The sequence below is a fragment of the Mustela nivalis genome (assembly GCF_964662115.1).
Source record: "Mustela nivalis genome assembly, chromosome: 14".
Taxonomy (NCBI): domain Eukaryota; kingdom Metazoa; phylum Chordata; class Mammalia; order Carnivora; family Mustelidae; genus Mustela; species Mustela nivalis.
The window spans coordinates 20,322,016-20,336,252 of record NC_139033.1 but is presented as its reverse complement, the minus strand read 5'-3'; the positions used below and the strand labels follow the sequence as shown (position 1 = coordinate 20,336,252).

The 14,237-nt window shown below is 52.0% G+C and overlaps 1 protein-coding gene across 5 annotated transcripts in view; it reads left to right on the top strand.

Moving 5' to 3' along the window:
* The window catches only part of ATP9B (ATPase phospholipid transporting 9B (putative)), a 219,959-nt gene that overhangs the window by 170,689 nt on the left and 35,033 nt on the right, over positions 1-14,237 (top strand). For all 5 annotated transcript variants that reach the window (XM_082699939.1, XM_082699936.1, XM_082699935.1 and 2 more), the window contains 2 exons: positions 2,094-2,206; positions 4,772-5,020. In XM_082699939.1, coding sequence (XP_082556065.1) covers positions 2,094-2,206; positions 4,772-5,020 — 362 coding nt within the window. The remainder of the gene's footprint in view (positions 1-2,093; positions 2,207-4,771; positions 5,021-14,237) is intronic.

Genomic DNA, 14,237 nt, shown 5'->3' with positions numbered 1-14,237 from the left:
AAAAGGTTGAAAGAAATACTGTTATCATAGTCATATTTATAAACTGCCCATTACCACAGCCCGCCGTAAATTAGAAGCTGCAGGTTTGGTGTGCATCAGAGGAAAAAGTGTCTACAGGAAGTTCTTTAATTATGTGAATCTAAGAAGTAAAATTTTTTTTATCATCATAATATGTTAAATGATTTTTCAGGGAACTGTTCATTTGGGCCGACTTAACAGGTGAGCTTGGGGCTTGTTCTAACAGGAATTAACGTACAGTATCTTTTGATAACAGAACTACCATGTTCATTTCAAATCTTTGGTGTGAATAATTTCTAGATCTTCCTTACTTCGTCTGGAGGCTGAATTATTTTTTTTTTAAGATTTTATTTATTATTTGACGGAGAGATCACAAGTAGGCAGAGAGAGAGGAGGAAGCAGGCTCCCCGCGGAGCAGAGAGCCTGATGCAGGGCCTGATCCCAGGACCCTGAGATGAAGACCTGAGCTGAAGGCAGAGGCTTCACCCACTGAGCCACCCAGGTGCCCCGGTTGAATTATTTTTAATAACATTCTTTAATATAACGTAGTATTTTAATTAATTCTGCTTTACTTCATGAGGATGACATAACCAGAAAACCCTTTGAAATTGTACTTCCTACATAATTTTGATTTCAGGAAACTCAGGTGCCATTTAATTGAGGTACTAAAAGGGCTAAATAGAATTCTGCAAAAAACAAAATTTAGAAACCTGAGAAGCATCCCTGCGAAGAGCTGCTGCTCTCTGAGATTCACGAGACCCGGGTATACGTACCGTGTCCGTTCTCGCAAGAAGGTTCGAGCTCCGGAGCAGCAGCATGAAAGACGGGTTTCCTTTCTATCAGAGTAGCCTCGGCGTCGTGGCAGGGCTCCGAGGCCGATGCGCTGTTCTGTTCTGGCCACTACCTTGTGTGGAGTCACCGTAGATGTGACGACGCTTCGCACGAGGACTCCCATGCCGTGTGCCCCGAAGAAAACAAGCTCGTTGATATTTACGGGTGTCTTGTGGCTGGGCGGAAGGCCCAGCTTCCGACGGGCTGCGGATATGCTCGTGCCCACGTTGGGGACTGGGTCCGTCCGGGTCCTTCTGTCTGCTGTGAGGGAAGCTCGGCAGAGCCCAGGGTCATTCCCGCGCGCACGTTTCATTCCCGCCCCCGACCCGCAGATGCGCAGCTGTTCACGCGGCCGCGGGTGGCTTTCCTCCCCGCGGACGCGGTAAACAGAGTTCCTCCTGTGTTGTTGCGTCAAGTGACACACGTCACAGTGTTCGGGGCTTTCAGGGTCATGAAGGTGTGTAACATGGTGAGTCTGTGTGTCACTTTGAATGATGATTCACCGGTTTTGAAATGACGTTAGCCTCTCCTTGCCTTTCACGGTGCTACTTCACTGTATTTGGCCGACCCAAGGCCCCCAGAACGTTGACCTGTGCGTGCTCCTCCCAGTACCACGTTCCTCACACGCAGGCGTGGAGGCCTTCCCCGTGCTCACACACCCGTGTGCCGGCCCCCGCGGCCTGGCCCTCCCAGGAGGGAGCCCTCCACCAGGGAGCCCCCCGGTGGGAGCCCAGGACACGAGGAAGTGCCCTCCTGCTCACTGACCTTTCCATGGCTCCACGTGATGCACACGGGGGCTAAGGGTTTGATGCTTCCATTTCTGTCCAGTGAAAGTAATTTGTCAAAAGTGGGTTTTTTAAAAAACTGGTAGGCACACGAATTTGGGACTGATTGATGTCTTACACTGTAATGACAAAGATAGTGACTCTTTCCCCGTTTCTCGCCTGTCTCAGAACAGGCACAAGTAATATCCGCAGCAAACAGCGCATGTGAACTGAAAGGCAGAGCCGCCCTTCCCTCAGGAAGCCAGACCCTCCACGTGATCACCCGCTTTTCCGAGGGATCTGGGCGGGACGCGTGTCCTCCATGGGGAAGGACATTGCTGGCAGCCAGAACTACAGAGCAGAGCGTTCCCGCTGCCGAGGGGCGCTCAGGTCTGAGAGCGTCGGCCCGTGAATGTCCATCACACGACGGGGGTCCTGGTCCCACGGATGACCTTCCTCTGTGCCTGGTCTTTGTCGCAGGAACCCTCACCCAGAACGAGATGGTGTTTAAGCGGCTGCATTTGGGGACCGTGTCCTACGGAGCGGACACGATGGACGAGATCCAGAGCCACCTCAGGAACCCACACTCACAGGTGAGCCCGTTGGCGCTGGGGGGCCGCCCTGAGCCTGTCGCATCCGCTAATCTCGAGATCATCCAACGTCTTTGTCCTAAAACACTCAGTTCTCATTTATAAATCAGGAGACAGTTTTGGGGCCAATTTTAAGTAAGCATTTCTGTTCTATAAAATAATAAAAACGTATAATGACCTTAAACCATTTATTCATATTAGATAATTTTCTTAGTGAAATAGTGGGAACAAGTCCCTCGCTGCAGGAAGGATTGTCAAGACCGTTAAGTAGAATGCCGCACCACAGGCTTCTTACCAGTCCCTCGGTGTTTCTTTGTAATTAGTAAGACTTTCTCATATTTTTCTGCCTCTTCGATAAACGAACGTGGACACACAGTGTCCTGAGCTGTAGTGTTGCTATCATTCGGCCTCAGCGGCTGCCTGTGCACAGCAGCCCTGACGCCCCCGGGGCCTCTGCTGCTCCTCTGTCATCGTGAAGTGGAAATCCGACGTCCAGTGTTTCACCTGCAGGTACGTCGGCAGCTCTCTGAGGTGCAGGAGATACACGGCCTCGTAGCCACAGTGTTTGCTGGAGGTTTCGTAGGCGTGTGCTCTGCAAGTCCATCTGTGGCCCGGGACCGTCCTGACGTGGGGCCCAAGGCGCCGTGTGTGCCCCCGGTGACGGGACGTGGAGCCGGCAGATGCAGGCCACGGGCAGAGTTCATCTGAGGCCACGCCGGTCCCGTAGACTGTTCCCAGGGAGCGTCCCCATTGCACTCGTCTGAATCCACCAATGATGTAACCAAACCTCACGACCCCAGGGCCTCTGAGATGCTTGTGCACAAGGCTGTGGTTTGAATCCAGGGCCAGCTGACACTTTCCTGGGCTGCTTCTCTGCCTCTCTGCTGGCCTCTTGTGGGGTTTGGTCACCCCGGTCATAACAGGCTAGTGTAGCTCAGGCACAGACACACAGCTTGCCCGCCCCCTGGGGACAGGGACTTGCTGTGCGTGGACCACGGCTGCCCGAGGCCCCATGGGCCGTCTGGCGGCGGCGCCCACAGAGGCTGCAGGCCCTGTGCATTCACATCGTCCTTCTGACTTGACTTTCACAGCCAGGGCTGAGCCACACACGCCCTGAGCAGTTTCTGCTCTGACCAGACTCAGTGGAGGCTGCCTCGCGGTCAGCTTGTGCGGGCCTTCTCTTCTGGAATGCTTCCCAGGATGACGTATTCTTTACTTTCCAAGACGCTGTCAAAGGAAAACTGTCTAACGGATCTGTTCATCGTATGTGATGACCACGTACACAGGCACACGTACGTGCACACATACACTGAGAACCAAGCCCTTTCTTAAGTTGGATGTCACTGAGCTCAGTGCAGGGTCCTCTGTACTCTAGAACGTTTGTCAACAGAAGGAGTAAGACTTACCTCCTGGTGATCTGGGTCAAGGTCGAGACAGTACCAGGTAAAATCTGTTTTTAAAGAAATAAATTTACATTATCCGTGAATATTTTAATAGTTCCCAATAAGCTATTTTACTAGAGAAATTAAAAGCAGAAAGGATGAGTCACTGTATAAAAATAGCAAATAGTTGATACTTGTTTCCATGGAGGAAGATTTTTTTAAAAATCTTTTTTTCTAAACTACTTGTTGGTTGGCTGGTTAGATAGTACTTTTTGGAAGATTGATTTTATTCCTGGGATTCTGTCTTTGGATTAAGATGATAATCGTCTACCAGGTCCTCTGCAGCGTGACACACATCTCCCAGATCTGATGATACGTCCACACTGGAGGCATGTGGGGACGGAGGGTGTCTCTGCAGCGGCAGGAGTGTGCGGAATTAAGTCACACGGCTGCCAGTAGCCATGACTGAAGCCCCCTGCGGCGCCAGCCATGCCGTGCCGCCGTAAGGGGAGGCGAGCACGGGCGGCATGCTGGCTGGGGACCGCGGCGACGGGCCCCCGCCGTGAGACAGCACTGTCATCCGGCCACCGCCAGTCACGGCTCCGCGGCCCCGCTGCCCCCCGTCCAGAAGCGAGTCTCGCCTGCTCGGGAGCAAGGGAGCCGAGGCGTGTCTGTCCCTCTGCGGCGCGGAGGTGGCGGCTGGACAGACATGGGGCGCGCGGGACGTGGAGTCCGGCTGTGGGGGCTGCCTTGGCCCGGCGTGTGGCGCTCATCGTTCTGCCCAGAGCTGGGCTCGGACTCGGAGGCCGCCGCGGGTGGACTCGGTCACTGCGTGAGCGGGACGTGCCAAGTGCTTTCCTGCCCTCCGCTGCGTCTGCTTCGGCGCAGCCCGGAGGCGGGGGCAGTGTGCGGCTCTGGTGCGTCCTTCCCAGGAGGACAGGCAGGGCTCCTTGAGGGCTCAGCAGGGGTAGAGAAAAGCGCCGCGACCGTCAGGACTGCGGCGGCCAGCTTGGGGAGGGGACACCCGGGAGGCATCGCGCGCAGGCGGCAGGACACGTCAGCGCGACCAGGCCACGGGTGTGAGCCACGCCTCCAGGAGAGCTGCCCGCCTCCTGCCACGTGGACACGTGCTCGTAACCCCAGTGGCAGCCGTATTGTCCCTTCTGTACGTTCCGTATTTCCTCAGATGCAGCCTCCGGCCGGCGGACAGGCTGGCAGCACGACGCCCCCCAGAAAAGCCCAATCTGCGGCTCCCAAAGTGAGGAAAAGCGTCAGCAGCCGAGTCCACGAAGCCGTGAAGGCCATCGCTCTGTGCCACAACGTGACCCCCGTGTACGAGCCTCGAGCTGGCGCGCCCGCAGAGGCCGAGGACGTGGAGGCGGACCAGGACTTCAGCGACGGGAACCGCACCTACCAGGCCGCCAGCCCTGACGAGGTCAGTCGGGGCCTTTCAGAGAATCTCAGAAACCAAACTGCAAACGAGGCACAAGATTTCCTTCTGGGAGGGTGAGTGTGAGGGGAGCTTTGTTACCGCTTCGGATGGGGCCTGAGCTCCAGCCCGGAAGGCCTCAGCGGCTCTTTGGGATCCGTGCATTTGGGCCTGCTGTGTCCGCATATCCCAGAAAGTCCAGAGAGTGAGTTCCTGGGAAACAGAGGAGAAAAATCAGAGCTTGAGCGATGTCATAAACGGATTTGTGACCAAGTCAGATCCGAATGACGCTGCTGGAGCCCGCGCTGTCCCCTCATGGTCCCGTCTCCTCAGCTCCGCACGAATCCTGAGGCTGGCCTGTGAAATTCACGGGTGGTTTTGTTTGGGGCTTTTGCCAGAATTTAGCTACAGCATATTTATTTCAAAATAAATATGAGTTGGGGGGCTCAGTGGGTTAAAACCTCTGCCTTGGGCTCAGGTCATGATCTCAGGGTCCTGGGATCGAGCCCCAAGTCCAGCTCCCTGCTCAGCGGGAGCCTGCTTCCTCCTCTCTCTGCCTGCCTCTCTGCCTACTTGTGATCTCTCTCTGTCAAATAAATAAGTAAAATCTTTTTAAAAAAGAAAGAGAGAATTGGGATATAAATCATTTCAAAAATCTACAGAAGACAGAAACAGTAAAATCTTAAATGTAGCACATTAGTCATTTCTGACCTTACATTTTTTTACTTTCATTTTTTATTTTTATTTTTTTGAAGATTTTATTTATTTTTGTCAGCACACAAGCAGGGGGAGAGGCAGAAAGAGAGGGAGAAGCAGGCTCTCCGCTGAGCAGGGACTCGATTCCAGGCTCTTGGAATCACGACCCGAGCTGAAGGCAGATGCTTAACCGCCTGAGCCACCTAGGCGCCCCCATTCGTTGACTTTTGATAAAAGCCATTGTTAATTTGCCCGGCTCCCGTTCAAGCAGTGTATTTTAAATACCGTTTTCTTGCGCACTCTCTCGTAGTCAAGGTTACTGAGCTGATTCTGTAATCAGACCGACAGCCGTGGAAGCAACGGAAGCAAACAAGCTTCTTCCTCGTGGAATTAATCCCATAATAACCCCCAAAAGTCAGGGTTTAAGGAGAAAAATCAGATGTAACGTTTTATTAAAGAGAGGAGCCCGGTGGGAAGAGCGAGGTCGCTCCTCTCTCATGACATCACGGCAAGGGACAGGTGCCACTTTCCCCTGGGATGTCCGCGTCAGGGAGTCCCGAGGGCTGGGCCTTGCGCCGCTGCTGGGAGCCGCAGCGTGAAGCCAGGAGTGCTGAGATACTGGGGTGTCACGTGCGCCGCAGAGTCTGGGCGCGGGCGGGAGCGTCACTGTCATGCTCGGTGATACTAAGGAAGAGCTCAGAAGACAAACCTGTGAGTTTCCAGTGTTAGGAGAGGCGTCCTGTGAGTAAAAGCTGGAGCCTGCGCAGGCCCCTCGGCCCGGAGGACTGCATAGACGTGTATCGTGGCTGTGGCTTGCCAGGGCTCTTGTCCCGCTTCCCTGCCACCAGGCACACCTGTCCTCAGGACCTCCCTGCTCCTTGAAAGCTCCTTTGGATGATTGTGGCGTGTTTTGTTCCCAGAGGCGCCCTCTGCTGTGTCTGCGGTCTCCTGGGAGCCACAGCGGACACGCCGGCACCCTCACCCTGTCCGCCCAGCAGGGGACTGACGGCTCTGTTTTCTCGTCTTTCCTGTGTATTTGCCATTTTCTGTTCCTAATGCTTGGTTCCAGAAGCACTGATTGCTGGGCCGAGTGCGGGGCCAATGCTTCTCCCTTCTGGAGATGCACCAAGTGGCGCCTACAGCGGAGAACCACGGAGCACCCGCCGGGGTGTGCAGCGAACACTGCTGCAGAGCAGGGGGAGCACTGGGGCAGTGCGGGGGGCTGTGGTCCCTCCCCAGTGCCCCCACTGCAGGCCACACAGTGGAGACAGAGATGTGTCACCCACTTACCTTGTTCTGACCTCGTGATAACAAGGAACCAAAATGCACCAGCAGACGACTCACAGCATGTGACGAAGCTCTGTGCACCCTGTGTTATTTGAAAACCAAATTTATTTTTAAAGATGTGCATAGGCACTTGTTTATTTAGTCAGGAAATTATCTCACTGTAACCAAAACAATCTACTTTAGGAAAATTAGGCCGTGTCATTACTCGTGTAAGAGCGTAGTGGTGGTAAAAACAGCCAAGAAGATGGAAGTTCAGTTTTTCTTTAACTGTGGAAAGCTGAGACCAGTCGCACTGGGTCCCGGCCTCCCCTCGATGCTTGCTTACATGGGGACCCCTCTCTTGTCCTCCCGCAGCTGCCCCCCACGGGTGTGCAGGTCTCAGCCAGTCCCCCGAGGCCCAGGCTGCAGGGAGGTGCTGGGACGGTGCTGCCGTGGGCGGAGAGGAGGGAGCTTCTCACGGTAATTACTTAGAAACCGGATTCCTGGGACTCTCAGCCTTGGCGTTCCAGCGGGACATAGAGCCGGGAGTCCATAGCCAGGTGGCATCTCATAGTGGAAGGTCTTTCCCCGCTTCTGGTGCCTGATGACTTTGTGGCGGGGAGCTCCCGTCACGGCGTCACATCATCCCGCGGCTCATCAGAGGGAGGAGGGCGCAGGGCACGTGCGGAGGCCCAGCCCACCACCTCTCCACCTCTCCTCGGCACGCTTGGTCTGGAGTCCGCTGGCCGGCAGACGGGACGTTGTTAGCACCACGGGTACACGCTGGAGGTCGTGTTGACCTATAAATACGGAGACATCTGTTGTGCCCAGACCCCACGTGGCTTTTGGAAGCGTGTGCATGGCATATCTTTTTATATGGTAATAGGCCATGTAGGCGACCCCGCTAAGAGGAAGAGCTGAGCCGATCTCTCAACTGCTTTCGTCGCGAGCAAGCACAGGCCACGGAGGCCACAGCCCTCTGTGCACGTGGGCCACGTTCCGTTTCACATGAAGAAGGGGTTGAACACATTCTTTGCATGATGTCACATTCTAGAAGTTCTCCAAAATTGCATGCGACTCTATATTGAAAACTATTTCCCAGTCTTAAAGATGGGAAACTGAGACCACAGATGTTTCTCAAGAAAAATTTTCCTAGAAATTGTAAAAATACTGTTTACATATTTACCGTATTACCTGCCGAAAGTAAATACAAGTTTTATTGAAGATACGTGGGATTTTTCATCTTTAGGTATTTATGTAACTTATAACACTTTTTAAGTCTTAAATTAGATCTTCACAATAGAGCGGGATCTCATGGATTCCAAGATTACTGGACTCAGATAGAAACTGCCAGTCTGAGCGCTGAATTTTTTCCTTGTTTAAAATTTCTTTCTACTTTGGAGATTGGACAATAATTAAAAGTCGCAACCCATTTAAATAACCTTAAAAAAAATCCGAACATGTATTTTAAATCTGAAAATGAAGAAAATAGAGTTTGTCATAATTTTTTAAAAGCCCTGTCGATGCGATGTTTGCAGATCCCTCAGGCCCGAGGAAAATCATCTAAATGGTTCATTATTTAGCTTATTGAACTTCGCCGCAGTTAGGTTGACGGATGATGGCGATGCTTCCCAATCACCAAAGCCCCGTTTTAAAAGCGTTTTTTATTGAACAAAGTGCTTAGAATATTGCACCCTGGAGCTTTATTCCAGGAAACGGCTCAATTGATGTTTTCTGTTTGACCTCAGCTGTGACCTCTCACAACACGTATGGTTAATAAGCAACATTATCATTTCGGAGACGTCCCTGGTTTTGTGCATTCTGCGTCCCGCCCTCTCGTATCGTTCCTGCGTGTGTGTGGCTCTCATGTCCCCTTCAGCTCTCGAGAGCGCGCGACTGCGGGAGAAGGCTCCCCTGGGTCCCTGCTAGCACAGTCGCCGTTCTGCACCACGCACGTGGCCTTCGTTCTCACTTTCCTGCCTTACCTACAGACGCGCACAAACGGATGTTCATACGAATAAGGAAATTCTGGGGGAGTGGATGGTCAACCCTTAAAGGCTCTGTGAGGTCTGTGAGGTACGGTCTTCAACTTGCCGGGACGCGTCATCGTGGGACATCGGTGGACCTTGAAGGAGCAGCAAGTGGTGGTAACGTTCACGTGTCAGCGACGCATCTCGCACTCCCCACGGGGAGCCCGCTGACGCCCTGGCCCTGTTTCTCAAGACGAGTTCTCTCTGAGAGAAGAGAAACTCACTTGCCAGCCGCAGCATAGCAAACAGCAGCCTAGTAAAGATTAGGACATTCCCTGGAGATTCCTGGGTGGAATTAAGACCCGTCCCCCTTCAGTTGTGTGTGTCCCATGTGAGCCCCTGAGTGACACGAGCCACCAGAGTGGACGCGCACTCCGGAGCCGGAGCCTTGGTGCTCGCTGTCGCCGACTCCAGTGACCAGGGCCGTGGTGACACAAACCTGAAGACTCTGGCTTCTTCGGGCCCAGAAAGAATGATTGGCCAAGATGTTTGATGCCTGCCAACCAGCTGTTGGTGGCGGTACTCTTCCCCGCGGTGCAGTGGCCTTCTGTGTCCGCTGTCACCACCCCCCAGCTGGACACTTACTTGCACGAATGAGCTAATGTTGCCGCCAGACCACAGGTGAGTTTTTTAGACGTGGAAGAATAGCACATGCTTAATGGCCTTTGGCTTCTGGACTCACCAAAGCGGCTCTCACGTACGCGGTATGCACCAGTTGTGTGTCTGCATGTGTGCGTGCCCAGCGCCATGGGGTAAGCAGCATTGCGTTGGCGCATGGGGGGTCCGGCCCCTCCTAGGAGCAGTGCACCGCGCGCGCGGCCGGCCATGACTGCTGGTTGGCAGCTTTTCTGGGTGATCAGACTGCGTTCGTGTTTGTAGCGCTGGCGGGTCAGAGCAGTGTGGGGATACCGCACGGAGGGACGCTAAGCCCATGGTCAGGATACGGTGGATCACGTGTGCGGGAAGAAAGGTATCCCTGGCGTGTAGCTGGCGGGTGTGTGTATTTGATTGCTAATATGGTGACAACGTTCTCCCAAGCTTTTCAGTAATAGCACAGAAGTTTCTGGATAATGAAATCGTAGAGAAAGACAACTGTTAAGATCTTCCCTCAACTTTTCTGTCCTATGGAAGGACCCTGGGAACACTGTCCTGCACCGGTTCCTTAGCAGGGAGAATTGTGAGTGCGACAAAGACTGTGTGTCACTGAGTGGCTTGTGGATGAGCTCCGTAGTCAGCGGAAGTCATCCTTTGAAATATATTAACCCTTTAAGTTCGGAGTTATCTTTACATTTCACAGAAGATCTTGCAGGATTATGTCCTGTTGGAAGCAGCGGCTTCTGGAGGAACACGGCAGCACACAAGGAGGATTTGTTAAACTGCTTTCCCCACATTTCATCCCAGTACTGACAAAACCATCGAAACAGATCAAGTCAAGCAGTAGTACTGGAAACTTCCTTACTAAAGGAGCCCATACCTGAGTGCCAGGAGACTTTCGTGTTCTGTGGGCCACGGATACAGGACCACGGGTGCTGGATGGCGCGCCATCACAGACCGCATCCCCGGGAACAAGAAGAGGTGCACCTCTGGCCTTCTCCCCAACTGAGAGGGCCTCGCTGATGGGGAAGGCAGGCAGCCATGTGTTCCTGCTCCTGACATAAATCCTGAGCCAAAGACCTGACCATTTCAGCCCTCAGCAGCTTTGTATGTGTGTCCTGTTAGTACCGAGAACACAACCAAAGAGAAGCCCCGGTCAGGAGAGGCCAGAGATCCAAAGCAGCGTCCTGCGAACACCGACCAACTGTGCTCCCACTCCAGCCTCCAGGTGCAGACGGCACTGTGGCCGGGCGGCAGACGACGCTGCATCTCCCTCGGAGCATGTACCCTGGGAGCACTTAGCAGACAGACCAGAGGCTGTGTCCACCAGTAAGAAGAGACAGAACAAGTGAGCTCGTATCGACTAAAAATTCAAAAGGATAAAGTAAAACCAGTGGAAAGTAGGAGAAAGAAGAGGTAAGGAGAGCAAAAAGTAATGATTGAGAAGGCGATGAACTCAGAGATCATTAGCAAAAATAGTGACTTGTGTAAACAATACAAACCAGTGAGTACAAACTAAGTGCGAAATTAATCCAACATGAAACTTTTCTGGATCAAGGACGATATTTCAAAGGTTTCTAAGTCAGTTCATGAACCCAGCTTAATCCCAAATTCCAAAATCTGATCAAGATAACATAAACATACACCCAGTAAGAGACTTACAGCTGAGCTTATGAACATAGACACAGAAATCCTGTCATCCCACAGACCGACAGTGTGTTGAAAGACACGACCAGGTAGCATTTTTCCCAGGAATGAAAGAGCAGTGCTGGGAAGGACTTGAGCATGGCTCCGGAGGGATCGGGTGTCGCGGGATAGTCTCACTTCCATTAGGGAGTGCCTTCAGAAAGGTCCTCAAGTTATGATTCAGTACCCATTCCTGATCAGAACAAACCAAGGAGGCCCTCTGCACATCCAGTAATAGTCAATGCAAAATAGAGAAGTCCGTGCGTGCCAGTCGTAAGTCATGATACCAGTCGTAAGTTAGTACTCACCGTCACACCAGATACACTCTACGATTGTTCCCAAGTGAAGACTAAAGCAGGATGTCCGCTGGCACCGGTGCCGTTTCACACAGTCCTGGACGTTCGATCCACACAGTATGTCAGGAAGCAGTCATGAGCGTTGCTACAAGGAAATAAGATCAGCACGTCAGCACGGTGTGACCGTGTATTTCGGCAACCAAAGAATCGTCATCCGGGAGACCCCAGTAAAAACACACAGACCCACGTTTTTTCTAATAATCAGCCACAACCTGCTACACTGAAGACGGTGCCCCATTCACATAGCAACAGCAATGAAAATCTGTAATCATGAACCTAAGTAGAACTGTGTCACGTCGGAGGAAAAAACAGCTAATCTTAAAGCTGTGCTTCCAAGCACTGTGACCAGAGCTTCACCTACACTCAGTCTCTTACCGGCTCTGGGACTGACTGTCGCTCCCAGTGATCCCTGGCCCCCCTTTGCGAACATCTGCGGAGTTTTAAGCCCTCCACTGTCTAGATTTCTTCAAATCCTACTGAAACTACATCTGCAAGATTAAACATCCTTTACCAGTTCCTTATATTATTCCTGATTGGTCTGTTTTGAAAACAGTTAACGTCACTAAATGTGAAGGTTGCAGTGTACGTTGTTTAATAAGTTAAGCAGGCACACACGTTTGCATTAACTACTCTACGGATCTGCGTTTTACCAGCATGGGAGAACCTGCTGTGAAGAGCACTGTGCCAGGAGTCCATGGTCTTGAGCCTTGGTCACCCCTGTCAGGCCTCCATTACTACTTGCGGGAGAGCAGGGCTGGATGCTGTGCACACACCGGGGATTTCCCCCACTCTCTCGCAGTCAGCACAATACCCAAAACAGTCTCAGGCCTCACATGTCATCAAGGACTAGGATTCGCAGTTGCACACCTTCCCACATCCAGGCCCAGGTGTTCAACCAAACATTTAAGGGAAATAATAACAATTCTATATAAACTCTTCCAAAATACGGTAGGGGAGGAAACACTTGTGTGGTGTTAAACTGACACCGGTGTCAGACAAAGGCATCATGAGAGAGCCACGGACCAGACACTTGGTGTTACTGGTACTGGTGGTGAGTGTGGGCGCAGACATCCCACAGAGGGAGGCCGGATAAAGCCCAGCAGGGTCCGAGAAGGAGAGCACTTCTGGATCAGATGAAGCTTACCCCAGGAATGCAGGGCTGGTTCGATGGTCGTCTGTCAGTTAGGGGATCCACGGACCACGGACCACGGGGGACAATCTGCGTGATGGTTCCAGGAGCTTCAGGGGGAAAAGCGCTTGGCAAAAATCCAGCATCTGTTCCTGATAAAATCTCTCTGTAAACTCGGGGTAAAAGCATTTGTGCAGTCTAGCAAGGACGTCTGTGAGAAACCCTGCCACTAACATGGTGCGCCCTAGGAAACAGTGGTACGTTGCTTCTCATGTTCGGAGCAGGCCGGGATGCCCGCTCTCCCACGCAGAACTAGCCGGGCACTAACACAAAAGGGAGATACAAGGCAGAGAGGAAGAAAACTGTCTTTTTCGGTGGAGGATACGATTATCCCTGTAGAAAATCCCAAAGGTGCTACTAAAAAGAGTGGTAATGTTTAAGAAGTAGATTGACCAAAATCGCACATCATACATGTACAAAAATTAGGTAGATGTTTATACACTAACAGGGAGCAAATTGAGATGTTTCAGTGGACCATGTATAGTGCACCAAAGCACACGAAGTACTTAAGGATAGTGTGAACCAACGCACGCAGAATCGGTCTGCCATCGGCACCAAGCCCATGACGGAGAGTCGAAGAGGGCCCGTGCGTGAGGGCGAGTCGTACTCAAAACTGGAAGGTGCCAGCTGACTTCTGTGACGATGCCCAGGGGTCGCAGTGGGGGTGAAGCCAGAGCAACGGGACTGTCGTACACAAAGCCTCAACCAGTATCTCTCAAGAGACACCGGGGGACTCAGTCACTTGAGCGTGTGCCTTCGGTTTCAGCCATGATCCCAGGGTCCTAGGATTGATTCCCGCGTCAGGCCCCTTCTCAGCGGGAAGGCTGCTGCCTCCTCCTCCCCACTCATGCTCTATGTCTCTTTCAAATAAATACTTGTTTTTAAAAATTAACTCAAATTGGTCACAGATGTATAGAAAACCTAAAAGTATAAAATTTCTAGAAGAAAAAAATCTGGGGGCACCTGGGTGGCTCTGTGGGTTAAAGCCTCTGCCTTCAGCCCGGGTTATGGTCTCAGGGTCCTGGGATTGAGCCCTGAGTGAGGCTCTCTGCTCAGCGGGGAGCCTGCTTCCTCCTCTCTCTGCCTACTTGTGATCTCTGTCAAATAAATAAAATCTTTAAAAAAAAAAAAAAGAAAATCTGTAGGCTTGAGTTGGTGATTTCATGGGACACAGCAGAGTTTGTAGAAGTTGATGGTAAAAACCACATTCTTTAGAAGACACCATTAAGATGAGGGCAAGCCACAGAGCTGTAGAATGTCTGTGAAATACATCCCTGGCCAACGGGTGGGAACCACAAGACATGAGGACTTCTCAGAACCCGGCAACGAGAGAACCTCCCCGCCACCCACCGCATCTTTTTTTTTTTTTTTTTTTTTTTTTATTTGACAGACGGAGATCACAAGTA